General features: G+C 36.1%; 1 protein-coding gene across 11 annotated transcripts; it reads left to right on the top strand.

Annotated features, from left to right (window-relative positions):
- The first annotated feature begins 45 nt into the window (after positions 1–45).
- LOC135798077 (TATA element modulatory factor) lies at positions 46–17,017 on the top strand. Of its 11 annotated transcripts, none has more exons than XM_065310774.1 (19): positions 46–401; positions 8,236–8,381; positions 8,546–9,769; positions 9,921–10,079; positions 10,168–10,212; positions 10,312–10,380; positions 10,538–10,627; positions 11,189–11,284; positions 11,537–11,629; positions 11,927–12,057; positions 12,131–12,234; positions 12,299–12,370; positions 12,812–13,254; positions 13,310–13,600; positions 13,678–13,872; positions 14,061–14,518; positions 14,579–14,660; positions 15,944–16,074; positions 16,611–17,017. In XM_065310774.1, the coding sequence occupies exons 2-19, from the start codon at positions 8,277–8,279 to the stop codon at positions 16,747–16,749; spliced, it is 3,927 nt and encodes a 1,308-aa protein (XP_065166846.1). In that variant the 5' UTR covers positions 46–401; positions 8,236–8,276; the 3' UTR covers positions 16,750–17,017. The 11 variants fall into 11 exon arrangements, with proteins under 11 accessions (XP_065166846.1, XP_065166839.1, XP_065166853.1 ...); XM_065310767.1 differs by having other exon boundaries at positions 8,263–8,381; XM_065310781.1 differs by having other exon boundaries at positions 46–335; positions 8,263–8,381.
- The last annotated feature ends 93 nt before the right edge of the window (positions 17,018–17,110 follow it).

Here is a 17,110-nt window from a genome sequence, read left to right on the forward strand (position 1 = left end):
CACTCTGTATGCGGGCGTCGCGGAGTGGATGCCGGTTGGTGCGGGTCGAAGACAGGTTGGTTCGGCCGACGCTGGTAGTCGCACGCCGAGACGCAAGAGGTCCTCACCCCGCGGCGTCAATCGAACACTCGTCGCCCAACCAGGCGGACCCACCAACCATCCACAATCACACACCACCCGCTTTTTGTTTTTATTTGCCGCGTAGAAGACGAAAACACGCGCGATTCGCAATAATTCCAATCGAATTTCAACAAAAGTGCGTGTTTAATAAGGACTTGAGGTGGTTTCGGCATTCACCCGGGCACAGCGAGAGAGATACAGGTCCCAGAGAGGCTGTAAGTGTGCAGAGATCAACCCAAAACACACCTTGAAGAGAAACTATCAAGGATACGTATTCTAAGGTGAGAAAATTCAATAAAAATTTTAAAGAAATAAAAAAGGGTTGATGTGTTGATGAATACCGCACCCAAAACAAACCAAAAAAAATACAAACACCCTGTATGTGGTGTGTTTAACATGTGCGTACGACTGGGATTGAGAATCAGAATCAAACAAACAACCCTTTGTAATTTGACTTACAACTCCGCACTCTTCACTTCATTTGATCTCTTTGAGAAGTGAATTGAATACGCTATCTGATATCTGTATATCCAAGCAGAGAGTTACAAGTTGGTAGACCTTATAGACTTAAGTCTCTCTGCGCACACAGAGTTCGGGGAGAGTTGAAACCGGTTCGCGTCTCTTCACCTATACCATGGCGATGGCGATAATACCATGGCGGTATGGTTTATGTCCCATTCTTAAAAGTAAAACTTTAAAAACGCATCTTTTCTAAAAATAGCACAACTCCTAATTGGAATTCCAATTGGACGTGTCGGAATTGTAACACAATCTATTACTATCGCGCGCGCAGGAGAAGGCAGGAGAGGCGCATGATCATCGCACTCCTAAACTAAATAAATCCAGAGTCCAGAGAGTGTGTCTGTGTATTCTTAACACGCTCGCTTTAACATCGCGCCCATCGACGTTTAATTTTAAATTCCAGCGTTCTAACTTTACCGCACCACTATTGGCATTAAGTCCACTTAATTTAAGTCTTGTGATTTTCTATTTGAGTCTATTTAAGGTTTAAATACCAAAAACACAACCGAAAATAGTCCGCAGACGTGATTTTTTCTTTTAAAGTGACTTAAGTCATATTGTCCGTTGTGACTTAAGTTGAGCAGAGTGAAATTTCACGTGTCTTAACGTGTTAATTATCAATGCTTATGTAAATTGTAATAATATTGATATGTATGTAGGTGAAATCGCACAGTCTAATTGCCGGAATGCGCGCCGCGGTGATTAACTTGTTGCCCCGACGCGATTGTTTTCTTTTTTTTGTTATTATTATCACGAAGCGACCAAGCAAGGCAACAAAACAGCGCTCGATGACACATTAAACATTGCACATTACACATTGATGATTTCTTCACATATTGTATTGAACTTTACTTTGCTTATTTTATGTTTATAATCATCGGCAATAGATTTGTAGTTCAAGGAAAACGCATTTTCTGCTTTGTCTCGATCCGATTGCGTGTGCGCATGCGCGTGTTAATTAATCGCCATTAATCACTAATTGACGCATGGATTAAGACCAGATTCAGGCTTGAAGTGTGTCGGAGTGAATCATAAAGTGCAATAAAACGTGCAACTATGCAATAATAAGTAGTGAGCAATTCATGTATCTGCGTTTGTGGGATGTTGATTTGATTGTTGAATCGTTGAATGTGATAACTAACTTAGTCGTAAGATAAGCATATCGTTATTGTCGCCGCCGGCTTATCACGAATAAATGTGTCGATCTATTAATAATAATAATAAGGAGAATAATTGCTTTCAAGTCTGGAGTTGAAGCAAGTTTTCTATGGTTTTCGATTTGTGTGGGCTCATAGAGCATAATAACGTTAATAATATTGTTATCAATGATATCATTGATAAAAATTGTCGATAAAATACCGGTGTATTTATAGTAACAATAAAATTTGTTATCAATATGATTTTAATACTTTTTTTCGGCTTTTTAAATAATTATTTGTCTAAATTTATGAAAATTTTACGTTTTTTCAACTTTTTTTGTTTAAAAAGAATTAGTATTGTCACATAAGCCTATTAAAACCATATAGGCACATGCGACAATACTATTACTACTAGTATAAGCATTAGTATTGTAATATGTACCTATAGTAATTATACGGCCACAAACGACAATACTAAATAGATGCTAATCTATAATAATACTAAATAATCAAAATTTACATGAAAGGAATGCAATAAGTATTGTCACATTAACCTATAGAAATCATATGACCACGTGCGACAATACTTAATTATTTAATTAAATTTCTCCTACGAATAATAACAATTTTCAAGTGTGAAGTAAACACGACTAGAGTACAAATAAAACCAAATTCCCAATATTTTTCAACATGTGTGGGCACAATCGCACATAATAACACTAATAACATTGTTATCAGCGATATCATGTCATCAGAATGACTAAATGCGTTATGGTTCATCATGCGTTCGAAACTAGAGCATGACATTTCTCATTTTTTTATATTTTGACATCACATTCAGCTACACTTGAAGCGAACCGAACAGGAAGTTTATTATCGTAGATTCTTTTCAGTTTGCCACTGAACACATTTCATGTCTGACCATTTCCGGTCCCGATCGCGTCGATAAGAATAAAAGACCACAAATTTTGATAACCAAAACCTAACTCAACTTAAAACTCAACTTAACTTGTCAAAGTAAACTAAAGTAAAGTAAAGTCATGATGGATGAGTTGTTAATCGTATTTCAAGTGGGCGAAAGAATATTGCGTGTACAACATGCGGAAATTATTAAAACACTTACTTGTAATAAAATGCACAATCATCAGGAAGAGAATATGCACATCTGTAACAAATAAAGCATAAATATAATTATAATTATTATTGCGAAATGTGTTGGTGTTGGACGGGGAAAGTGAAGAATGCAATGCGTTTTGCTCTGGCACATTCTGGCGAGATGGCGAGATGGCTAAATTTAATTTTCCGCGTTCTATATTTGAACCTGTACGGCTCACACCTCTCTAACTTCTCCACTAGTTCTTACTTAATACCGCACATTTCCTACACCGGCACCAAACTCCAGACTATTCTCGAACTTTCTGGGCCGTACGACAATTTTCGTATGACCGGTATGACGAATTGCCAACGAGGAATCACACTCCGGCCAGAATTAGAATTCAAACATGATTTTCACTTTTTTTCAGCACACTTTACGAGCAAAATTACATTTTCGGCTTTTTAACATGTTTATTCAAAGTTTATGCTTATACTACTATGAGCATTAGAATTGTCACATGTGCCTATAGAAATTATATGGCCACGTGCGACAATACTAATTATATGCAAATGTATTATAACAATGAATTACATTAAAGAAATGCCATTAGTATTGTCACATATGCCTATTGAAATCATATGGTCACTGACGACAGTACTAATTATGTGCAAGTGTGATTTTTGTGTTAAAGCTGAATCAAAACAGCAATTTACACAATGCGACGCAAGTACCACTAGTATTGTCGCATGTGTCTATAGAAATTATATGGCTGCGTGCCACAATACTAATTATATGCAAGTGTATTATAACAATGAATTACATTAAAGAAATGCCATTAGTATTGTCACATATGCCTATTGAAATCATATGGCAACTAACGACAGTACTAATTATATGCAAGTGTGATTTTTGTGTTAAATATGTATTAAAACGGCAATATACACAATGCGACACAATTACCATTAGTATTGTCGCATGTACCTATAGAAATCATATGGCTACATGCGACAATACTAATTATATACTAATACATATAAAACCAACAAAATACGTTTAAATTCATAATTAAGACATGCTAAAATATTTATTCTAAGTCCTAGCCACATTTAGAATCAAAATTGATTCATATTAACATTATTTTCACTTTTTTCATACACAAATTTCAATTTGAATTCATTTTCGACTTTTTAATTACTAATCAGACCGTGGATTATTTTCAAGTACTTTTACTTAAGCGTAATTAATTGATAGACGCTCTGATTAACTAATACTAAACATTTTGAACACACGTTTATTCAAATTTCGCGATTTTACGAGTGTTTTTTTTGCGCTGTGAGCGTAGTTATTTCGCGAGCTTTAAATAAATCGCGATGCGAAACACGGTGGTGGCAGTGCCAACGAACTGTTAGCTCCTCGCGCTCTAACAGCACACTCGAAGATGGCGATGGCGAAGACGCTAAATGCAGCACCAGCACCAGCACCAGCACCGAAAACTCATTAAATCCGATCGAAATCGAAATGCAAGCAACTCTACACATTCACCACGCACGCGGCGTTGGATAATTAAATTTATTTCGTCGATTTAATTGCAGTGCATTTTTTAATACCATTTTAATATAATACCAAGGGGAATATAATTTTTTTATTTTTTTATTTTCTCTTTGAATGTATGTGCGTGGATTTTTTGTTTTTGTGTGCGGTGTACCGCGCCAAGGCGTTAAAACTCGGTCACGCTTGGTGGCGCACTCCTCCACCCCGAAGACGACCCATGCGAAGAAAAACGCACATACACACACATACACACAGCAAGCAAGTCTCTCAGACGGTACTCTAGACAATCAACCATCTACAACTCTTCAAAAGCCGACTGCAGCCTTCTTTATACTCGTAAACCATTTGATTTGTTTTTTTTTTTTACATGAAAATCTTTCTTTCTGTGTTTGCGTTTGCGATAATAATTGATCAAATTAGGTAATTAAATTGAGCGTGTTGTTAATTTCATTCACATTCATTTAATTCTCCTCTCCTTGCTGCTGTTGGTGTTGTTATGCTTGTTGTGGTTATTGCTCTCTGCATTTTTGAAGGTTAAATTACGAAAATTACGCCACAGAGAACATAACGCACCGAAATTTTAATAAATGTAATTATATCGATTGAGGCTTTAATTATAATTAAACAACTGTTTAAATAGACTTAGACGAAGTACTTGGTTTTTATTTATTCGCGCGAAGACGAATCCAACGTCTCGCATCTAGGATATGCAAATTGTGAGCACGTCCGGTTCATTTATCAGTGAATGCATCGGCCGACTTCAACGAAAACTAAAACTACAACTTTGCGCTAACAAATTACCAGCTACAATCTCCTACAAGTAGATTAAATCAAGACTCGGGCAGCCAAGATTAAAACTTCGCAAATTTATATCTTTGATACAAAATACTTAGCCTTAAGTCTTTAATTTAGATGAAAACTATTTTTTTTAAGACATGCCATCGTTCATAACATTTGAAATATTGTTGTAATTATGATCCCAACATCCCTACAAATTGCAATGCAAATTTCTATAACTTAAGCACGATTTTTCAGCTGTTTTATTAGGGTGCACAAGCAGCTACTAGAAAATCGTTTAAACATAACACAAGTGAATACAATTAACGCGGAATTCATATTTAGACTTCAGGAAATATTCACCGGCATTTTTACAAGAGTAATTGAGTTGATAACCAGCGCAACAAAAGATTAGACAGATGCCGCTTCGCGTAAAATCGTAATTTTTGGTTATTATTTGTATTAAAGTAGCAATAGTGTGGATAAAAGCAAAAGAATTGGATTTATCGCGTGAAACAGTCAACAAAATCGTCTGGAAAATACCGGTGCACTTTTATTAACGACAAAATTAGTTATCAATTAATTTTCAACGCTTTTTCGGCTATTTTAGTAATAATTTGATTAAATTTTATGTAATTTTTTTGTAAAATTACCATTTACGGTTAAAATTAAATAATTTCGACCGTTTTTGAGTATAAAAATAATTAGTATTGTCACATAAGCCAATTGAAATCATATAGCTAAATGCGACAGTACTATTAGTACTGGTATGAGCATTAGTATTGTCATATGTGCCTATAGAAATTATATGGCCACAAACGACAATACTAAATATACACTCCCTATAATAACCCTCAATATGTAAAATTTACACTAAAGAAATACCATAAGTATTGTCACATATCCCTATTGAAATCATATACCCACACACGACAATACTAATTATATTCAACTTATAAAACCCAATAAAAGACATGAATTCACATTTCTAACGTGATAAAATACCTCCCTGCTCCTTATAAAGCGTCCACACCATAATTACTTATCCTACTTCTAGTAACATTTAAGAAATATTATAACTATCTTGAATACAGCGCAAATAAGAGCACCTTTAACGGTTTTATTGCCAGTTACATGCGCTAAGAAGTGCAAATTTATTTCTACGCCATACTAAGTCTACGCTAACTCACGGAAATGAGATGATAATTTCCAACGACCTTGAAATCTCCTTTTCAACCCACACTCATCCTCAATAAATATAAGTATAAATATTATCAGTATTGTAAAAGCAGCTGAAGAATTTTCAATTAGCAGTTAAACTTTTGTCGTGTTGCTCGTGTTTGTGACGCAACCGGTTTTTCAGAGTGTAAAGCGCGAAAATTAGATATTACGTTAATTCCACAGTGTCTATTCTATAACTTTCTACACTTCTAACCAAACTTAACATGGAATATTTTATTTATTCATTTATTTCAAATGAGAATGAAAAAATCATTGGATGAGCATCGGTGAGCTGCGACGGCACGCGCCAATTCTCTATTATATCTTATAAGATATAGAAAACCACAATTTTTTCTCAAACAAGAATTTTGAATTAATGAAATCTTCAAATCAGTTTATTATTAGTAAAGTTTACATAAAGTTTAAGCTGTGTTTACGTCTAGACGTCGCGAGTTAATGAAGTCTTAAAAACCATCGTATAAACTATTTTCTCCTCTTCTTATTTTTAAACCAAAATGCAATTAACAACAATAGCGTGTATGTAATAAAATTGCAAATTCTTGAAACTCACGCTCTGAAAACCGCGAAAAACACGCAAAACCATTTTTTTACTTTATTTCCAAATCAAAAATATTGTTACCATCAAAGTTTTGAAGAAAGATTTGAAGATCCAAAGACACTTAAGTCGTTTAATGAGTGCTGGTGCGCATGCGCTCGCGCATCTTCGCATAACTCACTGCAGAAGTGTTTAACTCTCTCGAGAAGGTTGAAGCCAACGAACCGAGCGCGGCGTGTACAAGAAAGAGTTAAGTCATATGACTCAAGACGACTTCTCGTGGAAGTCGGCTCATTAACGCACCGCAAGACGTAAAAAATTCAACTTTGAGTGTTTAAAAGGCAAAAAAGAAACATTTCATTTGTGGCTTGGTTAACACTCGGTTAGATAAATGTTAGAAAAGGAAATGCTCTCCATTCTAATCGTTAATTGAGTAACAAATGTCAGATGTGGCGTTTTTAGCCACTTCCTAATTTATCGGCATCATGGGAACGATGGGAATGACTTATCTTAAGTCAACTGCAGTCAAAACATCAAAATATCATGATTTTCACGAATAAAATAGAAATTTTTACGTTTTTTTGAATTTCCATCGCACAGCTGATGAAATATTTAACTTTTGGAAGTTGTGCCGTTGAATGCATCGCATGTGGAGCGCATCCGTCGGCTACTTTTACTCCGAATTTCTACTTTTAGACGCGCACTAAGTGAAAAACAAACTCGCCTCGAAAATACACCCGATACAAAACATCTAAACAAAATTTCTATGTATCAAAAGTGCAAAATGCAAACTGTAAATTTATAAATACGGATCGGTACGCAAACACGCCAACAATTCACGTTACAATCGGCGTCTCCGATTACAGTTTCGCATTGTATCCGCAACACGCCATTGAAAAACATCTGCGCAAATGCCACACAAAGTGTACTCGTATCAAGATAATAAAACAATCTTATAAAATAAAAAATTAAACACTCTGTAGATGATGTACGTTGGTGAATCTATCATCGATGAAATAAAGATGCAGATGAAGATCTGAAGATTGTGCTGTGTTACGAATTCGTTGGCTTTCGGGAATGCGGTGCCGCTTGCCAGCAGTTTCGTGATATTTATAGAAAATCTAAATCGAAGTGCGCGCACGCATTGCTCCTCGCTCCTATTTTATTTCGTGTAACATGAAACTGACTCAACTTGGGTCAATCTAATGTATGCAACCAATATCACACGTACTTATAATTTAATTTTGTTGAAGATTTTAATGGGATTTTAATTTGCGCAGGATATTCGCACAGCATGATGGCCGAGACGGTGAAGAAGTCCCGAATCGTAAGTGACGACGACCTGGAGGAGTCGCTTATGCAGGAGTTTAACAAGCGCCTAAAGACGTGTATCAGCAGTGTGCGTTTGTGCTTCTTTATCTAATTACATTTAATTTTTAATGACATTTTAAATGTCAAATTATTCGTTTTACTAATTGCCATCATTTGCAATAGGAAAAAACTAACTTGTCTTTTATTATTTTGTCGTTGTGCTGTGTGCGTTTTGGTACTAACACACGATAGGAAGGACTGAACGACGACGACGAGGAGGACGATGACGACAATCACTACGAGAATGTGCAAGTGGTAGCGAGCAATACCAACAGCAACACCAACGGCAATCACGATAATATCGATAGCCTAATGACTGATTTACAACTACAACCCCTACAACAAAACGAAAATTTGTCTGAATTGTCTTCATTGGGGACAAAAAACAAACTGGACTCTGTCGAGGAGTTCATCCAGATTGAACGGGAATGTCTCAATTTGGAAGTGATGCCTCCCGAAATTCAACTTGGTGAAAATAATGGAAATGGTAATGATCACATGGTCCAAGTAAGAACCCCGCCTGATAACGAAGAAGAACCCGAAGCGGAAGGTGAATATAAACCCCTACGGACATTTCCGGTTGTGCAAAACATCGAAGTTGATAGCAGTCCAGAGAAAACCGGGATCACAGCGAGGGATAGAATGTTACTAAGCACAGACTCAGCGAGTTGCCTCCTGTTTACTCAGACAGTGACATCACCAATGTTGACACCCTCGGATGAACGCGTGGACTTCATGAAAGGCTTCACGCAAGCCGGGGAGAGTGCAGAGACATCCCCACCTACTACCGTATCAGAAGACCAGGATCCAGATAATCAAGATGATAAAGATACATTTGAACAAATCGAGGTTGTGGATAATCAGGAACCTGAACAAGATCCTGATCAAGACCAGGATCAAGACCTAGATCCGACTGAACCGGAAGTGGACCAACAGGATGCCGAAATAGACCAACCTGAAGTAGATCAATTGATGGAGGATTATCCAGAGGAGGAGTTGCAGGAGATAGAAAATATCCAACCGGAAGTTGATCAAGTGGATAGGTCTGAGGTGAGGGTTGAAAAGTCCCCGGATTTACTGCGGGATGTCCCTGTGATTCAGGTGACTTCTACCTCCCAGAATCAAGCGAGGAATAAAAATGGGGAGTATCAGTTGGTGGAGACGAAGATTTCGAATTACGAGCGTGAGGTTATGACGAGTCCGAATTCCCGGCCGATTAGTACCACGCCAACGGACTTGGACTGTAAACTGCCGAGTGTTAAGAGTTTGAAGGATCAGTATATTAAGACGGCGAGTACTGAGGTGACTACACCGACGAGTCCCAAGTTTGAGAAGGGGGAGATGTCGCAGTTGAAATCGCTGGATATCATGAAGCAGATTTCCAAGTTCGAGCAGATCAGTCCTTCTAAAGAGGAGGTAATTATGTACTAATCATTTTTCAATAATAAATTTTAATTTAATTAAATGTAGCATGTGTGTTGCATGTTTTTTTTTTGTTTGGATGTAAATTTAGTTTTTGTTGGAAATTTATGTTTTTTTTTTCTTTATTTTTGCGCGCGGTTAAAAGAGTACGGAAGTGACGGAGAGTTCGTACGTGGAGACGACGGTTGTGGAGACGTCCGTAAATGGCGACGGGCAGGTGCAGCAGGCCCAACAGGTGGTGCAGAAGAAGAAGACGAAAAAGAAGTCGCGTACGCACGCCAACGAGAAGGAAAATATTTCTGTTGTGAGTTATTTTTATTTATTTCTGTTTTAAATTTTAATTTTTTTTTTGTTTGTTTTTGTTCATTTTTATTTAATTTATATGTTGTTAGTGTGATTTGGATTCGCGTTTCTACAATGTTAATGTTAAATCGCTGGTAAGTGTTTTTTTTTACTAAACTTAACTTATTTTTTGTTTTTTTTTTTTTGATTTATTTTTGATTTATTAATATCTGTTTGCGCATGAAAATGATTAGTGTCGAAGTTTTGGCGACTTGACAAAACTCCCCGAGGAGAATCTCCGCCCTGAGGCGAATAATAAATCCGTAAGTACTCGCTCTGTGCTTTGATCAAGTTTTAAACTAGTACATACTTTATAATTTTATTTTTTATTATTTATATTATTTATTCATTATCATGGATCATTCTTTAACCACGACATTGAAACAAACAAACGATCGACACACAATTAACAATTCGCAGCGGGCCAAGTCGATGAGCGATATTCGCGGGGTGGGCTTGACCGGAAGACACATTGAGAACGTCTTTAATGGTGTCAGCGTCAAAGCACTGGTAAACATTTAACTTTTGGTTCCAATATCTATTTATTACAGTGTAGCCTCTTTATAACGACTAGGCATTTTGTTGATTCACAAGCTGCATAGAATTCGTATTGTCGCTTGTGGCCATATAATTTATATAGGCACATATGACAATACTAGTGCTCATACCAGTACAAATAGTACTGTCGCACCTTGCTATATGATGGCAATAGCTTTATGTGACAATACTAATTGTTTTTAACCTCAAAAACAGCCGAAAACAATTAATTTTAACTGAAAATGGTAATTTTACTTAAAATTACATAAAATTTAATCAAATTATTATTAAAACAGCCGAAAAAGCGTTGAAATTTAATTGATAACGAATTTTATCATTTGAAAAACTGCACCGGTATTTTCTAGACGATTTTGCAAATATTTTGAATAAACCTTTATCGTTATATCGAGGCTACATTGTATCTCCCCAAAATAACACCTAATAATGTTTTATTTTATTTGTTTGCATGTAACTTTGTTTTATTAAAATGTAATTAACCCACGCATGTGACTAACGCATCATACCGCATCCTAGAAAGAACGTTTCAATACCCAAACGAATGAGCAAAGCATGAGCAATCTTAGCTGTACACAGACGATACCAAAACGTGTGTCTACCTACGACCGACAGGTAAGGACAACCCTCACCTATCTAGAGTCCTTTTTCTACCACCCTCAGCAAAGAATTTAAGCAATCTTATTTAAAAAATATAAAAATAATAATGAAAAGGTAGTATGTATGCAATTATCACGACAATTCGCACTCTGTTACATTACCTACATGTACAAGAACACAACGAGCACATTAAACTTTGAATGTAAATAATTTCAATGTGTGGATTGAATCGGATTAAATTGTGATGAATATGTTTAACATTTTCAGAAATCAAGCTTTAGTAAGTTTGATGCGTTGCAGAAGAAGAATGTACTGCATGTTAGATCCAGCGATAGCTCCAAAGCTCAAGAGAAGTTTAACGTAAGTAAAAAATAAAAAAATAATAATTTTATTTATTTATTTCTATATCATCCGGTGTTACAATTTATTAATAGTTTTTTCAATGTTTCAACTTGAGTTTGCAACTTAAATTTGCAACTTGTGTTTACAACTTGTGTTTACAACTTGTGTTTACAACTTGAGTTTGCAACGCGAGTTGGAAATGCCATTAAAGCTAAACATTGCAAAAATTATAAATAAATTGTTACACCAGATGATATAAAATGGAAATGAATAAATATTAAATCATTATAACCAAATTTTGAATCAAATTTCCAGGGGAATCAAGCAGACACAAGCAATTGTAAATCCTGCGGAAAGATCGTCTTCCAAATGGAGCAAATGAAAGCCGAGAGGTCCATATGGCACAAGAACTGCTTCCGCTGCACGGAATGCAATAAACAATTAACGTAAATCACCTTCCACCCCACTAAACCAAAAATCAACAAATAAAAACCTAAATATACTATTGTTCTATTCCAGCGTGGATACTTATCAATCCCACGAAGGCACCCTCTACTGCAAACCGCATTTCAAGGCCCTGTTCGCCCCGAAAGTCGTCGAAGACGACAAAGATTCCGCTCCACGTAAGTATACGCATTAAAAGTTTATCCAAAGTATACGAAAAGTGAATAATTCATTCTCGAACAGAGAAACCACGTAAGCACGAGCTCATCATCCGCGAAAATCAGCCGGAAGAGTTACCCCCGGATGTTGTCAGAGGTTAGAATTCAATCACAACAGCAAATTGTACAACAATAATAACAATTAATAACTGATGTGGTTTGGTGTTGTGTGCAATTCTTACAAACTTAAAACTTAAGCATAAAACCCACAATTTAACAAAATACTTGTATATTAAGCATCAAGTGCGCTAAACTGCACTTTATCAACGTTTAGCGTTAATTTTTCTACTTCCACTATATTTCCACGTTGAGGTTTCGGTATCTAACTTTTTATTTTAAAAATTTTAGACCTAAAGTACTTTAGTCACGACCATGGCTAAAGTACCACTTTTCATATCTCGAAACCATGTAAAAAGTGACGTTTTAAAGGTGGAAGTAGAAAAAAACCAAAATGCACCTCGAATGTTCCGCTGTATATAATGCTTATTTTTTCTTTTTTTTTTTTAATAAAATCCTAATTATTTTATGAATTTTACAGCAAGTGATAAACCAGATCTTGGCCTAGAAGAACTCCAATCCCTGAACGTCAAAGAGCGCTTCCAGGTGTTCGAACACCATCACGAAGAAGAGCACGGCTTGGAGCGTACATCATCCACAGTGAACGTCAAACGTTCCCCCTCCATTCTATCAAAACTAGCACGTTTCCAAGCCAAAGGCATGGACATCGGCGTCGGCGATGAATCCCTCAACGGCATACCGATCGAGGAATCATCCACGGAAGACGAGCATGAAGTAGAGGAAGAAGAAGACGAAGATGCGGATCTCGTCAGGGCAAAGAGGGCGCAACGAGAGAAACCCTTCCACTTCACCGGCATGTCTGACGTGAAAAATAAGTGGGAGCACGGCGAGCAGAACGGGAGGGATGAAAGGCGCGAAGAACGCAAGCAAGAGATACAAAACATCCGAAATCGCTTGTTTATGGTAAGAAATACGAAGTTTAACCTTAAAATATTTTAAATATTTTTGTTTTTTTAAGGGTAAACAAGGTAAAATGAAAGAAATGTATCAACAAGCAGTGATGGAGAGCGAAAGTGGAGCGAATGTCAAGCGTACAGAGACAATTGAGAAATCCGACACGGCGAAATCCATCAAAGAGAGGTTCGAAAAGGGCGAAGTTGAAGTCAAATCACGTGGAGGCAATGGTACCGATGATGAGGAGGTCTTCGAATCGGAAATTAGCAAAAAGTCGCGGTCCATCTTCAAGGAGCTAGACGCGAATGCAACGAAAGCTCCACCGATGATTCCTGCTCAGAAATCAGCCAGTAAGGTAAGAAAAACATCAAAAAACATTAAAAACTATTTTCTATGATGAAAAAAAAATTGTATAAAAATATAAAACTATAGATATTTAATCGGCAAGCATCTAATGTCTCAACGAATGAATCCGCCGAAGTGGTGAAATCAACAATGCAACAGGAAGATGTCACTGTGCAGACAGCAGCAATCCAACAGCGCTTCAAGTTCTTCGAGACTTACAGGGAGCCGGAATTGGAGCGCAAGCGTTTCCGCATCACGCCGCCACGGGACGGTCAAGTCAAGGTCTGGGGGTGCAAAGTGGAGAAAGCTTCCTGCTTGAACGTGTTGCCCTCAAAAATATCCTCAAACATCATCAATAATCTCGCAACGCATTTTGTCTTATCACTGTATTAACACCAATATTGTTTTTGTGTTGTGTTAAAAACAAATTCCATATCACCCTGTATATAATATAATCTGTATCTTTTTAGATGGAAAGTCCCGATCGTGAAGTCTATCGTGATCCCGAAGTGATACGCGCTGAGGAACAACCGGAAGACAGCGGTGTGGCCGTTAAGACACAAACAGCGAAGAAGATGTTGAATAAATTCCGCCAGATGGAGGAGGATTTGAGTCGGGATCAAGTGCACATGGGGCCGAAACCTTTGAAACGCTTCACACCACCGCCGGAGCCTATCCGTTCAGAGGAAGAGTCTGAGGAAGAAGCTTCTGAGTCTATGGATGAGGAATCCGATCAGGAACACGAACGGAATGGTGTTACACCTGACGGGGATCTGTTGGAAGCGCAGAAGGCGGCGAGGGCGAAGCAATTACGCGCGAAATTTGAGAAATGGGAGGCGAATGAGATCAAACGCGAGCAGAATAATAGCTCGGTGAATATCGTCGAGGAATTTGGCGATGAGCAATCACAAGTTGAATCAACTAAATCGTAAGTTAATGATTCATAAAAATAAAAATTTTGTTTTTAAATTTTTATGTTTATTAATAGATTACGAGCACGTTTTGAATCAATGAAGGGCCAACAACGTGAAGATGCAAAGGTGGCAAGACCTAAAGTCAATCGATTCGTGGTAAGTGCATAAAAATATTCAATTAAACATTTAATTATTTAATTTATTATAATTTAATATCGTTGTTGTTATTCTTTCGTTGCGTTTATTTTCGCACGTTTGTTGCTCGCATAATCAAAGTTGCCTCTTTATTTGTTGATTATTTAGTGTTTTATTTGGCTCGTAATCTTTGTGCGTTGTTTATCGTTAACATGAATAATCATAACCATGCCTGACTAAAAGAATTTTGTAAATTTTTTTAGTAATCGCCGCAAGAACGTCTCCCAAACGCCAAAAAACGCCAACAAAACAAACAAAATTTCACTCCTTCTGCAATATTTATACCTTAGAATACGATTGACATGAAACTAAGCAAGAAAACGACTGATAACTATAAACAAAGTCAGAAATTCATCGAAATCGAAACGTATCCGTCATGTCATCAGATGTAAATAGAGACTGTTTGTCGTTAGAGAAAAGAAAAACACATAAATTTAATGTTTTACGTGCCAACACACTGAAAAACTTGAAAAAAACAAACATTTTATACATTTTTATCGCAATTATTTCATATAATTGATTGTGAGTGAGTTACTTTTTACTCTGTTTAGTTTATTACTGTTAATGTGTGTACTTTTCGTAGAAAAACACAAGATATTTAATCGTAGACGTTGTTAAAACTAAAAAAAAAACCGAAATTCAACTCAACTAAACCACACTACACGAATACTATCAATTAATTCAACGAGTGACTGACCATTCTCGCTAGAGAAACAAAAATTAAATAAAATATATACAATTAGTTTAGATTTAGTCATCAATCATTTAGCAAGATTTATAAAATTTGCTAAATATAGGTGTTACGATTAAATTTATTATGAAATTTGTGCCAATATGTTAAATTTTAAATTTTAGCCTTGCCCCTGACTATTTATTATTAAACATTAACATTGATAATGATATCTAAATGTTTTTTGCGAAGTGTTTTCACGTTTAGTTTACTCGGAAGACTTGAGATTTCTATAAAAATCGATAAAACTATAAATATACCTTGTACTTATATGATAGATATACCAAAAATAAGCAAAACCAGCGATGTTATCGTTTCGTATTCATTTTACTACGATTATTATGATTATTATTATATTATACACTCGAATATGTTAACGAAGTAATAAATAAATGAATAATGAATGAATAAAGGGTGTGATTATGCCAGAACAACAACAACAACAACGATGATGATGATGACAAAACAAGTTGTAAATTTAGACGCGGAATTGAAATGTGTTTACACTGAACAGAATACGACGCTGACTTTGGAGGCCTGCCAGGATTGCCAGAAGAGGGTGTATCCGCTGGAGAAGATTTCCGTGCACGGGGCGATTTATCACAAGAAGTGCTTCAAGTGTATGGAGTGCAATACTATTTTAAGGTGAGATAAAAATAGGAAAATTTGCGATTTGAGTAGTTTTTCATGAAATTTTGAGATTTTTTGGAATTCTGGAGAAAATATTTATATTTTTTAAACAAAAAGTATTCTATATCTTTCGTAATATCCTTGAGAATATGTGTATAAAATTTCATGATGATTGGTTGAGTAGTTTATGCGTTAAAGCGTAACAAACAAACTTTTAAACACGTTTTTCTCAATTTTGCATTTACAATATGTTTAAAAAAATGATAATTTGTATTGAATCTCATTCAATCACTAAAATTATTTATTTCTATGTTTAAATATCATCAAAATCATTTATCATTATAAATGCGAAAAAACGATGTTTTTGTATGTTTGTTACACGTTATCACCAAAACTACTCAACCTAACATCCTGAAATTTTCTACACTGATTCTCTAGGATATTACAAAGACCATAGAACACTTTTTCTTTATAAAATTAACAATATTCCTATAAATTTCCTTATAAACCCATAAACTTTCATGTTTTAACCATTTTTTGATTATTTTTAGAATGGATTCATACTCGTATAATCAAGGCCGATTGTACTGCACGCCGCATTTCAAGCGCTTGTTTATCACGAAAGGCAATTACGACACAGCCTTCGGCCTGGAGCAGCACAAGGAAAAGTGGAACGCGTCCGTGGCATAAGACGCATCCTCACCCCCACAATCAGCGTAATCATCATCCCTCTTGCCACCCGAATACTTTGTGATCCCACTTAATTAATTTCTATCTAAACTAATTTTAAACCGCCGCATTTATCTATTATATCACTCCTTCTTCTCTTTCTTCATTATATTATTGTGTGTGTGTATTTGTTTTTTATCGAATTGATTTTGGCGTGAATTAAGTCATAAGTTATAAGTTTTTACAATGATGTACTTGCAATAAATGAATAAATTAATCGTTTAAGTGACATGATTATTGCATTATTATCGTGTTGTGTGTGTCTTTGGGCGGGTTGGGGGACAACGCAAACGCTGTTTTATCGATTTTCGCACGGCGCGCG

This window comes from Atheta coriaria, unplaced genomic scaffold (genome assembly GCF_025399875.1).
Source record: "Atheta coriaria isolate IRGN ID8LTWV9N9 unplaced genomic scaffold, Caltech_Dcor_3.1 hic_scaffold_2_pilon, whole genome shotgun sequence".
NCBI classification, from domain to species: Eukaryota; Metazoa; Arthropoda; class Insecta; order Coleoptera; family Staphylinidae; genus Dalotia; species Dalotia coriaria.

What these genes read in the sequence shown, in the direction of transcription:
- LOC135798077 (XM_065310774.1), top strand. Translation starts at nt 8,277, where the DNA reads ATGATGGCCGAGACGGTGAAGAAGTCCCGAATCGTAAGTGACGACGAC. An exon ending in ATGTTAATGTTAAATCGCTG is followed by an intron (nt 10,213 to 10,311) that starts GTAAGTGTTTTT and finishes GAAAATGATTAG; the next exon opens with TGTCGAAGTTTTGGCGACTT. An exon ending in CACGGGACGGTCAAGTCAAG is followed by an intron (nt 13,873 to 14,060) that starts GTCTGGGGGTGC and finishes GTATCTTTTTAG; the next exon opens with ATGGAAAGTCCCGATCGTGA.